Source organism: Chiloscyllium plagiosum, unplaced genomic scaffold (genome assembly GCF_037043375.1).
Source record: "Chiloscyllium plagiosum isolate Xiang-an unplaced genomic scaffold, Cpla_swu_hap1 HiC_scaffold_13, whole genome shotgun sequence".
Taxonomy (NCBI): Eukaryota; Metazoa; Chordata; class Chondrichthyes; order Orectolobiformes; family Hemiscylliidae; genus Chiloscyllium; species Chiloscyllium plagiosum.
The window spans coordinates 32,783,015-32,806,247 of record NW_028270151.1 but is presented as its reverse complement, the minus strand read 5'-3'; the positions used below and the strand labels follow the sequence as shown (position 1 = coordinate 32,806,247).

Below are 23,233 nucleotides of genomic sequence, written 5' to 3'. Positions count from 1 at the left end.
CAGCATCCTCACTTCTTTCAGTTTTTAGAAGGTCAAGTATTGCTCCTTCTCTAATAGATACATCCAAAATCACAATTTTCTTGGATCTATCTCAGGAACTGCATTAAGGTAGACCATAAGACGTAGAAGTAGAAGTAAGGCTATTCGGCCCATCGAGTCCACTCTGCCATTCAATCATGGCTGATGGGCATTTTAACTCCACTTACCCGCATTCTCACCGTAGCCCTTAATTCCTTGTGAAATCAAGAATTTATCAATCTCTGCCTTGAAGACATTTAGCGCCCCGGCCTCCACTGCACTCTGTGGCAATGAGGTTGCCACGGGTTGTCTTTCTGAGTGCGCCCAACCACCCCATCTCACTGAATGTCACCAATACAGCTGTGCAGTTTGTAGTTCTTTCTTGGGATGGTAAACACACACTTGTTAATAGCGCCCCTGGATGTTCAGTACTCAAAAGGGTTAACAACAAGTTTCCATGATTTCCCCAAGCTGTTAGTTGACTTGAATAGTGATACTGACTTGAAAGTAATCACGTACATTGCTGAAATAGATTTTGATATCAACTTGGCACTTTTCACAATCTAGTTTCTCATATTTTTTTTGCCAATTACTTTAAGTAGTAATTGATATATAGATAAATTGCTCAGTAAGCTTCACACATGAGCAGTCAGGAAAGAGCACATCCTGGTTGAGAAACAACCAGAGTGTGTGTGTGCGCATCTGAGAATTTGGAACATGTAGGAATTTGGTGAAGAGGGGGAATTGTGCATTTTTGCTTTACATTTTAGTTTTATAGTTTGTAAGGACTGTAATCTACAATATTTGGGGACCAGTATTAAGCATTTTCTAAAAGGTTTAGTTTAAAGGGATAAGTCATGGCTGGAGAGCTCAAAGCCATGTTGTGCTCTTCCTGCTCTAGTCAGGAGCATTTCAAGTGCCTGGGGCCAGCATGTGTGCCGCTCTGGGAAGCCTGGGTTTCGGACTTGAGTAACACCTGAGAACACAATGGAGCATTCGTGAGGTAAAGAATATCATGGATAGCACATCTAGAGAAGTGGTCACACTGCAGGCAGGAAGGTAATGAGTGACAACCAGGCAGAGCAAGAGGACTAGGCAGGCAGTGCAGCAGACACCTATGGCTATTCCCCTGAAAAATATTGCTTTGGCTACTGTTGATGCAAATAGCCTCTCAGGGGAAAGCAGCAACAGCTAAATTTGTTGCACAACATTTGGCTCTGTACACACAACAGGAGCAAAAAATGTGAAAATGCAATAGTTACAGTGGATTCAGTTGTAAGGGGAATAAGCAGGCATTTCTATGGCCACAAATGAGATTTCAGGATGATATGTTGCCTCCCTGGCATGAGGGTCGGGTCAAGGATACCTGTGAGAGGCTACAGAAGATTCCAATGGGGTACACAATGTTACAAGCAGCATATGTTTAAAAAATATAGCAGGGATGAGGTCCTAACAGCACACTATAGAAAGTATGTTGAAAAGTAGATCTTTTAAAGATGGTGATCTCAGTGCCACATGATAGTCAATGTAGAAAATAGCAAGATATGTCAGATGAATACGTAGTTGAAGAGATGAAACAAGGGGCAAGGTTTCAGAGTCCTGGAGCACTGGGGTCTGATCTAGGGAAGGTGGGACCAGTACAAACAATATTGCTTCCACCTGGGTGGGATAAGGACTGATGTAGAATGGTTAGGGAGGCTTTAATATGGCAGATGCATGCAAACCTATGCAAGTAAGTCAAATCACTGACAAGAACAATGACAGAAAGGGAAATAAGAAAAGTGATATGCAGAGCCATCAAGAACCAGGATCAAATAGGACAGTGAAAAATAACGGGAACAGGACAAATAATGTTAAAAAGAAAAGTCTTAAAGCCTGGAGCATTCACGTAAAGAGGATAAAATAATCATGTAAATGGATGAAAATAGGTATGATACAGATGGGATTATGGAGAAATGGCTGCCAGGTGACCAGGAATGGGAATTACTCATACAGGGGTATTCAATATTTAAAGAGGACAGACAAAAAGGAAAAGACAGTGGAGTTGCATCGCTGGTTAAAGAGGAAATTAATGCCATAGTGCGGAAGGATATAAGCACCAACTATGTGAAATCTGTACAGGTAGAGGTAAAACATACCAAGGGTCAGAAACATTAGCAGGAGTTGTAAGTAGAACCCTAAACTGTAGGGATGATGTTGTGAATGGCATTAAACAGTAAATTCACAATGCACACGACAAAGGAACATCTGTAATTATGGTTGACTTTAATCCGCATGTCAATTGGGCAAATCAAATAAGTAAATTGACATAGAGGAGGGATTAATGATTTTTGGAGTGAATATGGGATGATTTTCTGGACCAGTACATTAAGAGAACAGGCCATTTTAGACTGGGTATTATACAATAAGAAAGGAATAATAACAATGTAGTTCTGAGAGATCCCTTGGGGATGAGTAACCATATTAGTATAGAATTCATCATCAAGATAAGAGTGTGACGGAGATCTAAGATGGCAGCGATCTGAGAAGATCACACTGCAGAGCTTCGCATCGCAGCAGGAGCAGGATGGTCCTTTAATGCACCCAACCCAGGTCAACAGGATTTCTTGGAGCGTTGGAAAGATTGTGGAACCCCAAGAAACATTAAAAAATTGACTTATCTGTATTTTCAGCTGTCCAGAAATGCCTAAAAAGGGAGGAGGAGCACCTGAGTCCGGGCCTGCAGCTCAGCCTGCAGCAGCCTCAGAGCCGATTACTCTCCAGGACCTGGTGAACCAGCTCTCGAAATCTCGCAAGATGTTGGGGAAACAGATTGAAGAGAAGCTGGCTCCAGTCTCTCTCATGCTGCAGAAGCATGAGCAGCAGCTGGGAGACCTGGAGAAGAGGACAGATGAGGTGGAGCACAGGATCACAGTGGTGGAAGCTGATGCCAGTTCATTCAAGGAAGAGATCCAAGCCCTGAAGACGCAGGTTTGTAATTTGCGTGACCAAGTGGGTGATCTTGAAAACAGGGGCAGGAGAAAACACATTCGGATCATTGGTCTGCCTGAGGGTAAGGAAGTTGAGTGGCCTGCGGAATTTGTTGAAGATTGGCTTCCGAAATTTCTTGACTTGGAGACTGGCATGAGAAGATTGAAGATAGAGAGGGCTCACCGGGTCGCAGCACGGAGGTCAGATCTGGGTCAACGCCCTCGTCCTTTCCTGGTGCGGTTCCATCATTACCGGGATAAGGAGAGAGTGATGGAGGCTTCCAGACTCCAGGGGAAGGATCCAAAAGCCCTAATTTACGAGGGTCTAAGATCATGTTTTTTCATGACTTTTCAGCGGCGGTGATCCAGAAACAAAAATCGTATGATGGTGTCAAGAGAAGATTGAAGGAGCTTGGTATTCAGTACTCCCTGAGATATCCAGCAGTGCTTTGGATCACCTTAGATGGATCCATGCATCTCTTTGACACATCGGAGAAGGCAAGAGACTTTGTGGACAAACTAACTTAATTTAAATAATTGTAGTATGTATAAATATTATTGCTTGGGTATGTGTTTATCATTCTGTAAAAGAAATAGAGGAAATCCGGTTGGAGCTTTGTTTTTCCCCTTTTTTTCCTCTATTGATAATAATTTGGTTCAAACTATGTCTGGCGGTGGTTAAGATGTACATTTTAAATTTCGAAGTTAGGACATACCGAAGGATGGGTGGGGTATTCCCCTTTTTGTTATAAAAGAATGTTTTTTAATCATATTGATATTCTATGGGGTGTTTATTCTTTTTAGCTTGTGTTTGCAATGCGGCTCGAGCTGGGAGAAGTGAAGGTGGTTGAGATGGTTAGATGCCTATTTATGGGCAGTTCGGGACGGGTAGTTGCCCCCTCCGGGCAGGGGGTGAGTTCCCCTACTCAGCACTATTGGTGCTTTATATGTTGGTTTGTTTTCTGGTTTTTGTTGTTTTTTATTTTTAATGATTTTGTATGTTTGTTAAATGTCGTGGTTTTAGTTTATGTAGTTTTTATATTTGGTAGACCATGCGACACTAAGACTCAGCAATTTGTGGTTCGGGTTCCTCCTTTCTGGAATTTAAATGTAATTGCAGAAGATTATGGCTAATGATTTGATTAAATGGTGTACCTGGAATATCAAGGGAAGTCAATCACCAATTAAGAGGAAGAAGGTACTCTTGAGTCTTAGAAAGGAGAAGGTGGATATTGCTTTCTTACAGGAGACACATTTGGATGACAAGGAGCATCTGAAATTACAGCAGAATGGCTTTGACCGAGTTTATTTTTCATCATTTAATACCAGAAGTAGGGGAGTGGCTATATTGGTTGGGAAAAATCTCTCATTTAAATTGTTGGAATGTGTTAAAGACACATACGGGAGATTTGTAATTCTTAAAGCCTTGATAAATGGGGAAGAATATGGCATTTTAAATGTTTATTGTCCCCCAGCTCATCCTCTTAAATTCTTGGTAGATGCTTTTTCTAAACTGATAAGTCTCAAGTCTCGGCACATCATTATTGGGGGAGATTTTAGCTGCCTCATGGACCCCACAGTAGACAGGTTGCCTAAAGGTCCCTCGATACCCTCTGCACAAACCAAACAGTTATTGGGTTTGTGTGGGGAATTAGGATTGGTGGACCTCTGGAGGTGTCTCCACCCTACAGGTAGAGATTTCATGTTTTTCTCCAATCCGCACAGATGTCACATGAGGATTGATTTTTTTCTGATCCTGCGGTAACCCTGGATCTGGTGGCATCCTGTATGATTGGTAATATTGCCATCTCTGATCATGTTCCAGTGTACCTCATGGTTAAAATTAAGGATGTTACAGTGGATTCAAGGTACTGGCGAAAGGACCCCTTTATTCTCATGGACAGCAAGTTTGTGGAGTATTTCTCTAGGTAATTTCGGGCATTCCTAGACATCAACATAGACTCGGTTGATAGCTCATCTGTTCTCTGGGAAACTGCCAAAGCTTATGCCAGAGGGTTAGTTATTTCATATTCCACAAGTAGGAAGTGGCAGAAGGGTGAACAGCAACGTCTCGTTGAAGCATGGTTGAAGGCAGCCGAGAAGGCCTATTTTGACAGACCCTCATTGGTCAAACTACAGAGGATTACAGCACTGCGGTCTGCACTAAATTCCGTGCTCACTCAGATGGCAAAGAAGGAGCTGACGTTTGCAAAGCAAAGGTTATACGAGCATGGTGACAAGCCAGGCAAATACTTAGCATACCTTGCCAGAAAGAGAAGTGCCCCACAAACCATTACAGCGATTAGGGAAGAGTCTGGGAACCTAACATGTGATTCTAAAAAGATTAATGTGGCGTTCCAGAGATTCTACTCTAAGTTATATCAGTCTGAGAATTGTGAGGGGGGCAGGCCAAAATGGAATCCTTTTTTAGAGATCTGAAGCTCCCGGGTGTGACTCCCAAACAACAGTCCTTTCTCAATGCCCCATTATCAGAGCAAGAAGTGCAGGAAGCTGTGAGGCAGCTTCAGAGTGGAAAGGCGCCTGGTCCTGATGGACTTCCCAGTGAATTCTATAAGGAATTTATAAGTATACTGTCAGGCCTGATGCTGAATAAGTTTAATGATTCATACAGTCATGATTGTCTCCCACCATCTCTGAGAGAGGCCAATATTTCACTTATCCTTAAAAAAGGGGAGGATCTGGAAGACTGTGCTTCATACAGGCCCATCTCGCTCTTAAATGTAGACTTTAAGATCCTCTTTAAGGCTCTCACGTTAAGGCTGGAGACTGTGTTACCCTCTATTATTAAAGAGAATCAGATGGGCTTCATAAAGGGTCGCAGATCCTCCAATAATGTTAGGCTGCTTAATGTAATCCAAGCATGCCAACAGCAGTCAATACAGGGATTGGTGATTTCTTTAGATGCAGAGACGGCATTTGACTGAGTTGAGTGGCCGTACCTTTTCTATACTCTAGACCGGTTTGGTCTGGGCGAAGTTTTCATAAGATGGGTAAAGGTTCTCTACAGTGTACCTCTCGCTGCGGTCATTACCAACGGGGTACGATCAAGCAATTTTAATATTTCTAGGGGCAGCCGGCAGGGCTGTCCCCTTTCACCATTACTTTTTACGTTGGTGATTGAACCGTTGGCAGAGGCCATTCGTGGGGATCTCAATATATCAGCTCCAGAAGTGGGGTCAAAATTACATAAGATCTCACTGTATGCAGATGATGTTCTAATTTTCTTGACAACTCCAGCAGTCTCAGTGCCTTGCCTGATACAATGCATTCACGCGTTTGGCGCTTTTTCAGGGTATAAGATTAATTTTGCTAAATCAGAGGCTATGCCTGTGGGTGGTCTTATGAAAGAGTTGGCTCTTGAGAGTGACTATAGATTCCCATTTAGGTGGTCACAGAGGGGTTTTGTGTATTTGGACATATTCATTACTCCAGTTCTGGATTGGCTGTTCAAAGCCAATTTTACTCAATTATTTGAAAAAATTTAAACAAGATCTCCAAAGGTGGGAGGCACTTCCAGTCTCATGGTTGGGTTGGATAGCGCTTATTAAGATGAATATTCTCCCTCGTTTGCTATACCCTATACGGATGCTCCCCCTGATTTTCAATAAACAAACACTCAGGAGATTGAACAGTTGGTTCAGTTCCTTTATCTGGCACCGTAAACGGCCCCTCATTAAATTAGCCAAACTGCAGTTGCCTCACAGATTGGGGGAGTAGACCTTCCGGACATTAAAAATTACCAATTAAGCTCGCTTTTGACCTACGTAAGTGATTGGATTTGTGGGGACCCTCTTTCAATATGGCTAGATATCGAAGTCGCCCAGGCAAGGTGCCCCCTTACCAGTTTGCTGTTTTTGGACAAGGTGAGGACAGTTAGGGAATATTGTCATAACCCAATAGTCATCAATACTGTTAAAGCATGGAAGGCAATTCGGCAGAGGGAAGGTAATATTGGCAAAACATCTTTGTTTACACCTTTAGTGGGTATGCCGAGTTTTCAACCAGGTATGATAGATTCAGGATTTAAACGTTGGGCAGCTAGGGGTATATCTTGCATGGGTGATTTATTTGAGGGAGATGTAATGATGTCCTTTGATCAGTTAGTACGGAAGTACGAGTTACTTAATAGAGACCTCTTTCGTTTTTTTTCAAGTTAGGGATTTTATTCAAAAAAGGACCACACTTTTGAATGATCCCGACAAATCTGACATAGAAAGAGGGGTACTAAGGGCTAAGAATACACTCTCTGTCAGTACTGTATATCACCAATTAGGGGGTGCCACCTCAGATGAGTCTGATCGACTCTGCAAGATGTGGGAAAGAGAGCTGGGTATTGAAGTTTCTTCACAGGCATGGGAGGATATTTGGGAGAATGCAAGGAAGATAGCAATTTGCAATAGGACCCATGCTTTACAGTTGAAGATTCTCCACAGGGTCCACTTAGCCCCAGACCGTTTGTCAAAATTTAAACCAGGGGTATCTTCAGCATGCCCCAAGTGCAAGGTCAGCACGGGCACTCTTACCCATTGTCTTTGGTCTTGTGACAGGCTTCAAACATATTGGAGCGCTGTGGTGGGTAGAATGGAGAGGATTTTAGGTGTAGGGGTGGAGAAGGACCCTATTTCGCTCCTTTTGGGCCTACCCATTGTATTTCCTGCAGACTCGCATAAGGCAAAACTTTTCAATATTCTTACATTCTGTGCAAGGAAGAATATCTTGCTAGGTTGGATATCAGAAAACCCCCCCAAGCCTGTCGGGTTGGCAGTAGATTGTTATGGAGCATATTCCCCTGGATTTTCTCACAAATATGGTACACCACAAAACTGAGAATTTTTACAAGACATGGCAACCCTTTTTGAAATACCTGGACACAGATTTATCTGCCACACTGACAAGGGCTTTTATATAGCCGTAACGATTGTTTCATGAGTCCAATATCCAGGGAGGAGGAACTGTGAATGTATGAATGTTTTGTTTGGCTGGGCTGAGTTATTACTATTTATTTGTTTGCTGTTAGGTATTTATTTAGTTAGTTAAATAGCTAGTTTAGGTTTTTTAAATAAATTTTATACTTCTCTATATATATGGCAGGGGGGTGGGAACCTGAGCTATATATCGGAGATGAGAGTTGATGCAGATGAGGCAGTAGCAAGAGGTAGACCAGCTAGTGGGAAGGATTTTCCTGGCAAGGAACCAAGGTATCAGTTAAAGTGTGTTTGCTTTAACGCAAGGAGTATCAGGAATAAAAGTGACGAACTTAGAGCATGAATCAGTACCTGGTGCTATGATGTTGTGGCCATAACCGAGACATGGGTTTCTCAGGGGCAGGAATGGTTGCTGGATGTTCCAGGGTTTAGAGCATTTAAAAAGAATAGGGAGAGGGGAAAAGAGGAGGGGGTGTAGCACTATAATCAGAGAGGGTATCACAGCTACAGAAGCTTCCATTGTCGTGGAAGATCTGCCTACCAAGTCAGTATGGGTGGAAATTAGGAACAGCAAGGGAGCAGTCACCTCTTTAGGGGTTTACTACAGGCCCCCCAATAGCAGCAGGGAGATGGAAGAAAGCATAGCTCGGCAGATTTTGGAAAAGTGTGGACATAGTAGGGTTGTTGTAATGGGGGACTTTAACTTTCCCAATATTGATTGGAACCTCCTTCGAGCAGAAGATTTGAATGGAGCTGTTTTTGTAAGGTGTGTTCAGGAGGGTTTCCTAACTCAGTACTTTGACAGGCCGACGAGGGGAGAGGCCATTCTAGACTTGGTGCTCGGCAATGAGCCGGGGCAGGTATCAGATCTTGTGGTGGGAGAGCATTTTAGTGATAGTGACTACAACTGCCTCACATTCTACATAGCTATGGAGAAGGAGAGGATTAGGCAAAATTGGAGGATATTTAATTGGGGAAGAGGAAACTATGATGCGATTAGACATGAGTTAGGAAGCATGGATTGGGAGCAATTGTTCCATGGTAAAGGCACGATAGACATGTGGAGACTGTTTAAGGAAGCGTTGTTGCAAGTGATGAATAAATATGTCCCTCTAAGACGGGCAAGAAGTGGTAAGATAAAGGAACCTTGGATAACGAAAGCGGTAGAGCTTCTCGTCAAAAGGAAAAAGGTAGCTTACGTAAGGTGGAGGGAAGCTAGGGTCAAGCTCAGCTCTACAGGATTACAGGCAGGCAAGGAAGGAGCTTAAAAATGGTCTGAGGATAGCCAGGAGGGGGCACGTGAAAGGCTTGGCAGAACGGATTAGGGAGAACACAAAGGCATTTTACACTTGTGAGGAATAAGAGAATGGTCAAAGAAAGAGTAGGCCTGATCAGGGTTAGCATAGGGAATTTGTGTGTGGAGTCTGAGGAGGTACGGGAAGCCCTAAATGAGTTTTTTGCTTCTGTCTTTACGAAAGAAACGAACTTCGTAGTGAATGAAACCTTTGAAGAGCAGGTGTGCATGCTGGAATGGATAGAGATAGAGGAAGCTGATGTGCTGAAAATTTTGTCAAACATTAAGATCGACAAGTCGCCAGGCCCGGATCAGATTTGTCCTCGGCTGCTTTGGGAAACGAGAAATGCAATTGCTTCGCCACTTGCAAAGATCTTTTCATCCTTGCTCTCCACTGGAGTCGTACCTGAGGACTGGAGAGAGGCAAATGTAATTCCTCTCTTCAAGAAAGGAAATAGGGAAATCCCCGGCAATTACAGACCAGTAAGTCTCACGTCTGTCGTCTACAAGGTGTTAGAAAGGATTCTGAGGGATAGGATTTATGACCATCTGGAAGAGCCTGGCTTGATTAAATGCAGTCAACACGGCTTTGTGAGGGGCAGGTCATGCCTCACAAACCTTATCAAGTTCTTTGAGGATGTGACTAGAAAAGTTGATGAGGGTCGAGCTGTGGTTGTGGTATATATGGACTTCAGCAAGGCATTTAATAAGGTTCCCCATGGTAGGCTCATTCAAAAGGTCAGGAGGAATGGGATTCAGGGGAACTTAGCTGTCTGGATACAGAATTGGCTGGCCAACAGAAGACAACGAGTGGTAGTAGAAGGAAAATATTCTGCCTGGAAGTCTGTGGTGAGTGGTGTTCCACAGGGCTCTGTCCTTGGGCCTCTATTGTTTGTAATTTTTATTAATGACTTGGAAGAGGGGATTGAAGGATGGGTCAGCAAGTTTGCAGATGACACAAAGGTTGGAGGTGTCGTTGACAGTATAGAGGGCTGTTGTAGGCTGCAGCGGGACATTGACAGGATGCAGAGATGTGCTGAGAGGTGGCAGATGGAGTACAACCTGGATAAATGGGAGGTGATGCATTTTGGAAGGTCGAATTTGAAAGCGGAGTACAGGATTAAGGATAGGATTCTTGGTAGTGTGGAGGAACAGAGGGATCTTGGGGTGCAGGTACATAGATCCCTTAAAATGGTCACCCAAGTGGACAGGGTTGTTAAGAAAGCATATGGTGTTTTGGCTTTCATTAACAGTGGTATTGAGTTTAAGAGTCGTGAGATCTTGTTGCAGCTGTATAAAACTTTGGTTAGACCGCACTTGGAATACTGCGTCCAGTTCTGGTTGCCCTATTATCAGAAAGATGTGGATACTTTGGAGCGGGTTCAGAGGAGGTTTACCAGGATGCTGCCTGGACTGGAGGGCTTATCTTATAAGGAAAGGTTGACTGAGCTCGGACTTTTTTCATTGGAGAAAAGGAGGAGAAGAGGGGACCTAATTGAGGTATACAAGGTAATGAGAGGCATAGATAGAGTCGATAGCCAGAGACTATTTCCCAGAGCAGAAATGGCGAACACGAGGGGTCATAGTTTTAAGCTGGTTGGAGGAAAGTATAGAGGGGATGTCAGAGGCGGGTTCTTTACACAGAGAGTTGTGAGAGCATGGAATGCGTTGCCAGTAGCAGTTATGGAGGCAGGGTCATTGGGGACATTTAAGAGACTCCTCGACATACATATGGTCACAGAAATTTGAGGGTGCATACATGAGGATCAGTGGTCGGCACAACATCATGGGCTGAAGGGCCTGTTCTGTGCTGTACTGTTCTATGTTCTATGTTCTTCTATGTTCTATGTTTATACATTCGTATAGGAGGCTGGGTTGGGGAATTTGTTTTTATTATTTGGGTTTAGTTTTGTACTATTTTTGTACTGTTTTGAATTGCATTGTTTTGTATTTGTTGTAATATTTAAAAATCTGTTTTTTCTTAATAAAAATATATTATATAAAAAAGATAGAGTGTGACATTTTTGATTCTGAGGCTAGGGTCCTAAATCTAACTTGGAAAGCTGTAGCAGAATTGGAACAAGTAAGCATAGATTTATCAAAAGGAAAATCATGCTTGAGAAATCTACTGGAATATTTTAAGGCTGTTACTCGTGGAGTTGATGAGGGGGAGCCAGTGGACGTACTTTATTTGAACTTCCAGAAAGTTTTTGACAAAGTTGCACATAAGAGGTTAGCATATAAAATTAAAGCATATGGGATTGGGAGTAGTGTATTGAGATGGATAGAAAACTGGTGGCAAACAAAGAGTAGATTAAATCGGTCTTTTTCTGAATAGCAGACAATGACTCGTGTGGTACTGAAGGCATCAATGCTTGGACCACAGCTTTCACAATGTGTGTTCATGATTTAGATGATAGATCTAAATGTAATATTTCCACATTTGCAGATAACACAAAGCTGGATGGAAGGATGAACTGTGAGCAGAATGCAGAGAAGCTTGAGTGTGATTTAGATAAACTGAGTGAGACCTCAAATGCAAGGTAGATACAGTATAATGTAGATAAATGAGGAGTTATCCACTTGGGTGGCAAAAGTAGGAAGGCAGGCGGCTATAAGTTGAAGAGGGCAATGTGCATTGAGACCTGGGTTCTCACCAGTTTCTGACGGTTAGCATTGTCAAGAAGGCAAATGGCATGATGACCATATTGAGACTGCATCTGGAACATTTTGTGCAATTGCGGTCTGAAGAAGGATGTTATTGTTATTGAGGGAATGCAGTGAAGGTTTACCAGACTGAACCCAGGGATGGGGAAACTGACAAATGAGGACAGGTTGAATTGGTTATGATTATAATTGCTGGAATTCAGAAGACTGGGTGGGGACCTGCAACCACCACCTGCAAGTTCTCCAAGCCTTCACCATCCTGAGAACTCCATCAATAAACACATCGACTTAGATCCCATCTACCTTCCCTTGTAAAAAAAGAACCGGAAATGACATCACCCACCTTAAGAAACCAAGACCTATAAACAGAGAGGTGGGACATACCACCAGCGCTTCACCGGAGACTCTAACTGATGATGTTACCTTGTCATGGTGATGAAATGTCTGAAGACAAATCTTCTAGCTCAGCAAGCTAACTTACATATTTATCAACCTGAGCTACAAATCTTCTCAAAAGTATTGTAGTTCCCTCAGTGTTGCTGGGTCAAAAACCTAGATCACCATCTCTAACGGCATTGTGGATATGCCTACACCAAATGGATTGCAGTGGTTCAAAAAGTCAGCTTACCACCAACTTGTTAAATGACAACTACTTGTGATAGGCAATAATTATTGGCCGAGCCTACGTGCCTCACATTCAGGAATGAACTAAAAAAAAGTAGTGTCCTCAGCTTGACCATCTTAAGCTGCTTACTAAGTGACAGTTTATCCAACCTCTCAGGATTGGTTAACAATTTTTCCACCACCCACGTAAGACTGTATGTTCTATAATTGTTTGGCATTTCCTGTGTAAGCTTTTTAAACAATGGTACCACATTTGCACTCCTCCAGTCCCTCAGCCCCTTAAGTATGTCTAGAAGATTGGAAAATGACCCTCAGAGAATCTGCTATTTCCTCCCTGACCTCCTTCAACACCCTAGGAAACAATCCATCCGGCCGTGGTAACTTATCCACATGCTCTCTCATTATGAGTACTTAGCTGATCCATAGACTTTGCAGTGTCCAGTGCCATCAACTATTTATTGATAACATGTGGCTTGGATCAAGATTAGCCAAATACTACCTTCCTATGATGCCGGCGATTTCGAGAGGTGGCCAAGATGGATCAGACACTCGGCAGTTCTGGCTGAAGATGGTTGCAAATGTGTCAAAAGCTTCTTTTGCAGAGCTCCACTGTCATCAGCAATGGAGATGTTTGCAGGACTTCCTTCTTCAGTTCATTGTTTAATTGGATGCGTGTTGCCTCTAGTGGGTCAGTCAAGAACTAGAGATGCACTGTTTTAAAATTAAAAGGTTGCTTTTTAGGGTAGAGAAGGGGAGAATATTTTGAACTCCGAGGGTTGTGCGACTTTGGAATGCTCTGCCTCTGAAGGTGGTGGAGGCAAGGTTGTGAAATAGTTTTAAGATGAAGTCAAGAGAATTCAAAACACAAACAGATCTGCTGTGATCTTATTCAATGCCTGAGCAGGCTCAAGAGGTCAAGTGGTCTGCTTCTGCTCCTATTCATGTGCACATGACTATGTTTGTATTTGTGACTGGAAATGACAGGACTGCAGAACTTTGATCCAGCTGTTTGCAAAGCTATGTCTTAGGCATGTCATTTTCACTATTTAGTATGAATGTGGTGCTGTGTTATAGCATCTGCAAGATGACATCTCATTTTTAGGTATGCCGGGTGCTGCTTCTTGCATGCTGTTCTAAATTCCTCATTGAATCAGAGTTGGTTCCTTGGCTTGATGGGATTGAGTATGGCGATATATTGAACATGAGGTTCCAGATTATGATAGGATACAATTCTGCCGCTGCTAATGGCCAAGAGTCCCACATGAGCATTCATTTTGGGCTCCCAGATCTGTTCTTAACCCATTCAGTACAATGTTAGTGTCCCACGTGATGGAGTGTATCCATTATATGAAGACATGATATGAACTCCAAGAGGATTATGCAGTGTTAATTCCCACCAGTATTGTCATAGAGAGATGGTTTAGTAGATTGTTGAAATCGAGGTTGCCCAGATTTTCCCTCTTGTTAGATATTTCATGACCCACTGCTTGCCTAACCTGACAGAAATGTTTTTCAGCAGGTAGCCAGCTCAATACATAGTAGTGCTGCCAATCCACACCTGATGATGGGCATGGTAGACTCCCACCCAAAGGACATCCTGTGTCTTTCTACCCTCAGTGCTTCATCCATGGTGATGTTCAACAGAGGGACAGCTGTATATTCCTGATGAAGGGCTTTTGCCTGAAACGTCGATTTCGAAGCTCCTCGGATGCTGCCTGAACTGCTGTGCTTTTCCAGCACCACTAATCCAGAATCTGGTTTCCAGCATCTGCAGTCATTGTTTTTACCTGTACTGGTAATTAGCCAGAGGTTTTCTTACCTCATGTTTGTTCGGATTTCATGACTCCACATGGGGTCTATAGTTAATATGAGCATTTTCAAGATCAGTTCACTACAGGAATGAAGTGTCATCTTTAGTGGATCTGACCAAGAATGACCATGCTGTGCTGTGTTGATGAAGAGCTTATGCTCGAACCGTCGACTCTCCTGCTCCTTGAATGCTGTCTGACTGGCTGTGCTTTCCTAGCACTGCAATTTTTGACTGTGTTCAGAGACTTGGAATTTCCAGGAAACTGATAGTTTCACAACTTATCACAAACTGTGAATTTAAAGTGCAGGATGATGATCTGGCTCATTGAACGTCAAAACAACAGAATACCTGTGATACTAAAAAGTGAAATCTACAGGAATGTTTTGTCCTTTTTGAATTGGTACTAAACTATAATTCAATAAGCAGGTGTTTGACCTACAGCAACTGCGTGGGTGACTGAATTCTTATCTCCACTTGGCTGCTTGCATTTTGAATATTTATTTATTGTGAGGTCATGGTGCAGAGACTCAATTCATCCCATTAATCAGACTACAGAGCATATGGGAGATATGTAGGCAGCATATTGAAATTATTTTATCCTACTCTTTCATCATGCAGATGTGTTTAATCCTTGTCTTGTGAGTAACATTTTCGCACTTGTATTAAAATCTTTGGGTTAATTTTTCCATGCTCTGGCAAATAGCTCTTTCTGGAGAAAGTGAGGACTGCAGATGCTGGAGGTCAGAGCTGAAAATGTGTTGCTGGAAAAGCGCAGCAGGTCAGGCAGCATCCAAGGAGCAGGAGAATCGACGTTTCGGGCATAAGCCCTTCTTCAGGAATGAGGAAAGTGTGTCCAGCAGGCTAAGATAAAAGTTAGGGAGGAGGGACGTTTTAGAGAACACCTCTGGGACACCCGGACCAACCAACCCAACCACCCCGTGGCTCAACACTTCAACACCCCCTCCCACTCCACCAAGGACATGCAGGTCCTTGGACTCCTCCATCACCAGACCATAGCAACACGACGGTTGGAGGAAGAGCGCCTCATCTTCCACCTCGGAACCCTCCAACCACAGGGGATGAACTCAGATTTCTCCAGTTTCCTCATTTCCCCTCCCCCCACCTTGTCTCAGTCAAATTCCTCAAACTCAGCACCGCCTTCCTAACCTGCAATCTTCTTCCTGACCTCTCCACTCCCAACCCCACTCCGGCCTATCACCCTCACCTTGACCTCCTTCCACCTATCGCATTTCCAGTGCCGCTCCCCCATGTCCCTCCTCCCTACCTTTTATCTTAGCCTGTTGGACATACTTTCCTCATTCCTGAAGAAGGGCTTATGCCCGAAACGTCGATTCTCCTGCTCCTTGGATGCTGCCTGACCTGCTGTGCTTTTCCAGCAACACATTTTCAGCTCTAAATAGCTCTTTCTGTTTGTTTGTAGCAGAAATCCATCACTGCATTGATACTGACAACAATGAAAGCTAGTGAATTGTTAATTATTCACAGAAACTAATTAACATTTTTAAAAGTGGTGATTTTAGAATGAGCCATTAAAGAATACAGTACCATCAAAATAAATTATCAGTCTGGGTAAAGTTAACATTCACATATGCTGCATAGGTTCAGTGTGTTTGATCACAGTCTTCAAAAAGACCAAAGGCGTAATTTCTTTCCTGAAGAACGGCTTATGCCCGAAACATCGATTCTCCTGCTCCTTGGATGCTGCCTGACCTGCTGCGCTTTTCCAGCAACACATTTTTCAGCTCTGATCTCCAGCATCTGCAGTCCTCACTTTCTCCCAGTAATTTCTTTCATGTAGAGGGTGATGGAGGCGAGTACAATTACAACATTTAAAAGGCATCTAGATGGGTATATGAATAGGAAGGGTTTAGAGGGATATGGGTCAGATTGGGATGACTGGTAGGCATGGACAAGTTGGACCATTGGGTCTGTTTCTGTGTTGTATGACTCCATGACCATGCTGGGACAGGACGTAATTCAGGGATTGTGGCTGGAACGTTGGCTAGAATTCAGTGAGTATTATTATGTCAGGCTGTGCCGTAACTAATCTATGGGATAGCTCTTCCAATTTTGGCGCAGGTTCCAACGTTTTAATGAGGAATTTGCAGAGTTGACTGTGTTGCCTTTTCCAGTGCCTAGATTCTACCATCCATTAGTTTCATGATCATCATCATTACTGAGACTAGAGGTTCACACCAGATTTATTCATGAATTGAATTGTCCAGCAGCTAAGTGGGGAATTAGTCTAAATCTGTGGATCACTAGAACAGTAACAGACCTGTTCCTGTAAATTGAAAAATATTGTAAAGCACCTTAAAGAAAAGCATGGAGCTTGGAAATAGGAACAGGGTAGTTCACATATCCTCTCAAATATGTTCTGTTATTTAATAAAGTTGTAGCTGATCTATAACCTGATCTATATTAATTGGAAGGTTCGTTAACAAACTAGCTGAAATGAATATTGATTTCAAATAATTTTGTGATTTGTTCATATATTGGTTTGATTGACAGCATTTTGCATTGAAGAATTATTTAAATTATGTTTGTTCTCATTACTTTTTGGATGAATTTAATTAGCTGCCCTTTTCAAAGCTTTTGCAAAACAGGCTACCCATCACCTTTGAAGTGAATTTGCCTGAAACTTCTGAAGAGTGCGAAGTAACAGATATTTTTGATGTGAAGCAATGAAAAGAATAACTACCCATAAAACTTAATTAAAATTTAGCTTGCTTTAGAAGTTGTGAATTATTCATTATTTTCTATTACAAAAGGAGTCAGCTAAGTTTAAACACTAATGTAATGTTGTTCACGTTGCTGCTACCAGTCACATGTTCAGTTGCTGCTTCATAGAATTATATGGTGTTCAAGCCCAGGGCAACACTAAAGTGAGAATGTTTTAAAGAGAAGGTGGATCCTGCTAAAACGTGTGATTAAAATCACTATTTCAAGTTCCAATAAAGATGGGGATAGAAACAAAGTTAATATTTCAAGTCAAAGATTTCTTTTCTTTGGAACTCCATATTATACTTCGTCCTGTCACAACCTGTCCCTGGTTGAGATTCCCCATCTTGTTACTTGTCCAATGGGACACCCCAGGTTGTTATGCTCCCAGGTGAAAAGCGATGCACTGGTTCCTCTTCATTGTTTATCTGCTGCTTCGTTTGGTCAGAACAAGGTGAATGTACAAAAGATACCTCCTTTGTGTATATCTTTCTCCAAAACCAAAGGAAGTAAGCTTTTAAAATGAGTCAATTTAACCAGGCTTTCTTGAGTCAATAAAAGGTTGAGTTTATTAGTTCCTAAATGCAGGAAGTAAAAACAGAACACACATACACATAGATTAGGAATAGGAATTAGAGGTGAATCCTAAAGAAGATAAATGCTTTTTAAAAAGACATATTGAACCCAGATCCGCAGAACATTAGCTGAATTCCTAGATTAACAGTCTAGTGATAATACCACTAGGCCATTGGCTCCCCCTTTTCAAAGTTTACAAACAAGACAACACACTCATACATCAGGCCACTCCAGGGTTGAGTTGATCAGAGTCTAATCCCTGTTTTTGTATATCCCTAAAAGGTTAAAACAAAAACATGTGCAGGAGATGGCTTCCTGCTGAAAAGGCATTGGGTAGTTGTGATATTCGAGAATTCCTATCCAGACAGCTAAAGAATTTATGTCCACAGCCATCTTTTGGCTTTATCTCCTTGTTTCAAAAAAAATGTTGCAATTAAGAGTTCAATATGTCCAGACTTGATCCAGAAAAATTAAGGTAGACAGAATTTTCTTATAAACTAATTTGATTGTATAATATAGGCTCTACACCATGTAGATGTTATGGATTCTGTTCTAATTCCACGTTTATTCATAATGCACAATTGACATAACTTCAACAATTCTTTAAAAGTGTTTTCTTTATTTTCTAGGATGTGGAAATAGCTCATTGAGTTATGAAATGTTCATGAGCGGTTATAGATCAATCACAAATATTGATTTCTCAGCAATATGTATTGAAAAAATGGCTTCCAAATATGCCACCTGCTCAGGCATGGAATGGAAGGTTATGGATGCTAAGGCACTTCAGTTTGAAGATGAAAGCTTCGATGTAGTATTGGAGAAAGGTACCCTTGATGCAATGATGGTGGATGAAAAGGATCCTTGGAATGTATCACAGGAAACCACAGAAACTATAGACCAAGTTTTGAAAGAGGTAAGACTGATCATATTGAAAAGACTGTTTCAAAGAATGTGTCTTTCATTGATGATATTCACTTGCTTTCATGCATTGTGAGTTTACAATACAATAGATAGCATTTATCAGATATAGAACTTGTGTACTAACATGATCGAAACTGCTGAGGATTGCTTTGTGTTAAAGGTCAAATTGATTTAATATATAACCCTTAAAATACTAGAAACTATGTTTGCAGGTCGATTTTAACCACTACAATACCTTGGGGTAAAATTTCTACAAGTCTCCTAGTGGTAGTAGATTGGAACAAATTTCAGAGAAACATCATAAAATCCTTTTCTCTAGGCTTTTCGGTAGCCCTCTACCTAGATTATTGCAGAATAAGCATAGTCCTTTGAGGTGAAAACTGAATATACTGGAGAAACTCAGGAGCTCTGGCAGTATTTGTGGAGAGAGATACAGTTAAAGTTAAGGCCATATCGATTCATATTGGATGCAAAATGTAAGCCTGTTTCTCTCTCCACAGATTGCTCCTGCAGAGAGGGCATTGAGTAGTCAGACTGTCCATTATCTCTACCTTTTTAGCTTTTCTTTTGAGGTTTCCCTGAACCTTTATGGGTGTGACATTCTAGAATTCCTCCCTAGTCAGCCACTGAATTTACAAGCTCCAGCATCCACATACTTTGCTTACGTTAAAGTCCTCTGAAAATTATGTTTCATTGTGCTTAAGGTACAGATATTTTTAAACATCACTTAATTTCAGCCAGACTTTTTGCCTGTTGTCATTTTTAACCGAGTGTGTACTTTCCACATCTTGACACACACTATGATGATGATGTGACGGAGCAGAATTGAATCTCTAATTTCTAGAAAGTATGCAGCAAAAATACTGTTTAATTTTAATTGCATGTTTGCAATTGCATGAGTAGGATTTGCTTTTAGGACCAGATACAAAGTGTCTTTCACGTGTTCTACTGCCTCCGTTGCTGAAAAACTTGTGTCGGGTCCATAGAGAATTAGGAATCTATTCATTTCATGTCCTACACTGCAGCAGGTTAAAAGTTGAAGTCTGCAAAACCACTGTAAACTGAAAAAGTGTTTCTTTGGGATTTCCCTCCCAAGGTATTTCACTTGTTCACTCCATTGTAGCTGTTTCTAATTTTTCATTTTTTGCAAGAAGAATTTCTGATTTTTCTAAAGCACCATTAACTGCATATTGTATTGTCTCTCCCTGCTTGTGAAGTTCTTTGCTCATCTATCAGATATTTCAGTTGCTTTCTATATCATTTTACAGATACCATGTGGACAATTCCTGTGTAACCTATTGCTGCTGTCTGAATGTTCCATGCTTCTAAGTTCAGAGTTGATTAAACTGCTGTTGAACCTCCAGCTTTTAAGTGATATACTTTCATGGTTAGGGGTTTTAATTCCTCTTTTACAAGCTTCCAATGATCACCATCACTCTTAGCTCTGCAACAAGAACTTCTCGACTCTCTGTACAACCTTCAGGACCTTCCCTAGTGACTTCTCATTACTTAGAATGCTCTTCAGAATCAAAGTCAGAGGATGAAGGCAGATGGTGGTTTGAGGAGTTTAACTGTAAGACATTAAGAGTCTCAAAGTGGCAATTCCAGAAAACTCTAAATCATAACTGAGTTCTGGTTCTGAATTTGACTGCAAAATAAGATCAAAAGAACTAGGAGCACAAGTAGGCAATGCAGTCCCTCAAGCCTGCTTCACCACTTAATACAATCATAGCTGATCTCAACTTGTTCTCAAGTGCACTTTCCTGCCCAGTTTCCATAACCCTTTAACCCACTACTAATGAAACATCTAAGTCCTTTTCAAATTTAAATTTATTTCTTATTTTTGTGGGATTCAAGTTCTATCAGATGAGACCAAAGTTAAAGATTAAAAAGCATTTTATTACTGGGTAGTAGAAATGTAAACTAAATTCTTATCAAAGATAATTCTTGGAGATCCTTTTTAAATGAGGCCTGATTTGATGTTTTGACAGTTATGCAGAAGTTGGGCATAGATGGACTGGGAGTTACATATAGCACTGTAGTTCTGGTTGTGCTGAAACAACAGTATTATTGGGCTAAATTTTCAGAGGTGGGGACACTTTGAGAACCTTTGAAAATGAAAGCCATGACCCAATTCCAGGATTTCCACTCCCATTGGTCATAGAGAGAAGTCTGTCAATTGATCAATGATTTCTCTTGGATGCAAATAGTTTAGCAGATTAGTTGATGCTTGGGCTCCCAGCCCCACCTCATTATGCATTCTTCATTCTTGGCTAGACATGCACAGCATGGCACAAAGGGTAGAGGGGTCATAGGAGAGGTGTTGGGTGGGCTTTAGTTGGTGTGGAGAGGGCAAGGAGAAAGGTGAGAGAAAGAAGGTTGTTTACTGTTATATTACTTTCATTACAATTGGGGTGAAGCCCCAGAGCACCAAGGTAGAACTTTTCAGCAGCCCATCTCTGCACTTGGCCACCCTGTGTCCCTGTGTCAGAGTTCTTCTACAGGCAGCAGTCTAATTTTAGTTAAAACCCCCTGACTGAAATGAAAATCCCCCTCCCCCATTTGCAGACACTTTCTCCTGAAGGTGAGCCGATAGGCTGAGTGAGAAATTTCCTGCTACCTGCTTCCAGGGTGAAAATGCAACACATAAGCTATGAACAAGAACTAATTAACAATTTTGGCCAGAGATAATCTCTCAGGTTTTTTTGTGAAATCATGGGAACCAGCACGGTGGCACAGTGGTTAGCACTGCTGCCTCACAGCGCCAGAGACCCGGGTTCAATTCCCGCCTAAGGCGACTGTCTGTGTGGAGTTTGCACATTCTCCCTGTGTCTGAGTGGGTTTCCTCCGGGTGCTCCGGTTTCCTCCCACAGTCCAAAGATGTGCAGGTCAGGTGAATTGGCCACGCTAAAATTGCCCGTAGTGTTGGTAAGGGGTAAATGTAGGGGTATGGGTGGGTTGCGCTTCGGCGGGGCGGTGTGGACTTGTTGGGCCGAAGGGCCTGTTTCCACACTGTAAGTAATCTAATCAGTGCAACACTGATTAGCTCTAAATATAACATGCTTTTAATGTCACATCACTGTCTGCCAAATAACGGGCTGTGTGAACTAAATTACCTTGTTTCTTTCATTCTGCACTTTATTTTCTTGTTCATTGGTTCATTCATTGTAGGTAGCTGGGAATTAAAGTTGTATGTTTTATTAGATTGCAAACTGATTTCATTGACTGGAAATGCCATCCCTTATGTCTGTTGTTAAAGTTTACATTTTTTAAAAATCCACTTAAATCTATTTATTTAGGCTACTAAGACTGCAAAGCCTGTACCTTATTGATAAGACTTTTTAAAAGCAGATTAATTTCCTTTATGGCTTACTGGGTAAATTCAGCACCCACTTTATACTTGCAATCAAAGAATGATTACAGCATAGAAAGATCCCTTTCATTGTATTGAGCCTGAGCTCTTGATAGAACAATATAACTATGTTGATCCCCCATTCTTTACCCATATCCCTACATTTTTTTTCCTTTCAGGTTTTCATTCAATTCTCTCTGAAAAGGCACTGTTAAATAAGTACCTTCATATTTACTTTTTTAGTTGTAATGTTGCAGTGTTTTGAAAAGTACAATGCACATTTTGTTCAGTTGAAGATACCATTTGGAGTTGTACCATTAGAGGGAGTTTGCAAGCAAAGCAGAGTTTAAATAGGCTGTTTAATATAAGATGCCATGTTGCTTATGATTGAACATGTCTTTGAACCACCTTTTTCAACCTGCCCCTTCAACAATTTTGCACATATACTCCCAGAGTCTCTCAGTTCCCAGGACCTATGAAATTGTACCCTTTATTTCGCCTCTCAATTTTTTTTAACAAAATGTATCACTGTGCACTGAGAATCATAGGATTATATTTCTCTGTATTAAATCTCTTCTGCCACATACCAGCCCATCCCACCAGCCAATTTCTATCATTTTGAAGTCTGTCACTACCCCGTCACACTTCACTATACTTCTAAGATTTTGAAATTGTTATCGGCAGATTTTGAAATTGTGCCATGACACCTTAAGTCTAAATCAATACTTTAATATTAGGAAAATCATTGGTCCCAGTACACTGGGAAACATCTCTATTTCCTGTCACTCAGCCAACTATGAATCTATTATAGCCTGTGTGTCTTCTATTCTGTAGGCATTCATTTTGCTGACAAACTTATTATGTGGCATATTATCAAATGTCTTTCGGAAGTTCTTACGGACCATATCAACCATATTATCTTCATTAATCTTCTCCATTTCCTCATCAAAAATGTCAATAAAGTTTGTTGAACAACATTTGCATTTTACATATCTGAATTTACTTTCCATAATGAATCCACACTTGGCTGTTATTTTTGTCCTGGACATCCATTTCTACAAGCTGTTACCAATGAGTTTAAACGTTTTGGCCTTAATAGCAAGATGATTTGAGTACAAGAACAAGGATGCCTTGCTGCAATTATACAGTGTGTTGGTGAGGCCACACCAGGAATATTGTCTGCAGTTTTGGTTTCCTTATCTGAGGAAGGATGTTCTTGGTATAGATGGAGTGCAGTAAAGGTTTAGCAAAATGACTCCTCGTTTGGCAGGACTGATGTATAACAAGAGTCTGAGTTGGTTAGGATTTTAATGA

The 23,233-nt window shown here is 41.5% G+C and overlaps 1 protein-coding gene across 2 annotated transcripts in view; it reads left to right on the top strand.

Annotated features, from left to right (window-relative positions):
- Positions 1-23,233, top strand: part of ece2a (endothelin converting enzyme 2a) — a 295,107-nt gene that overhangs the window by 95,955 nt on the left and 175,919 nt on the right. Inside the window, exons 2-3 of one of the 2 annotated variants that reach the window (XM_043702448.2) lie at positions 18,276-18,559; positions 19,836-20,246. In XM_043702448.2, coding sequence (XP_043558383.1) covers positions 18,276-18,559; positions 19,836-20,009 — 458 coding nt within the window. In that variant the 3' untranslated portion in view covers positions 20,010-20,246. Of the gene's footprint in view, positions 1-18,275; positions 18,560-19,835; positions 20,247-23,233 lie in introns of those variants that run through there. The other variant, XM_043702447.2, reaches the window with a different exon arrangement.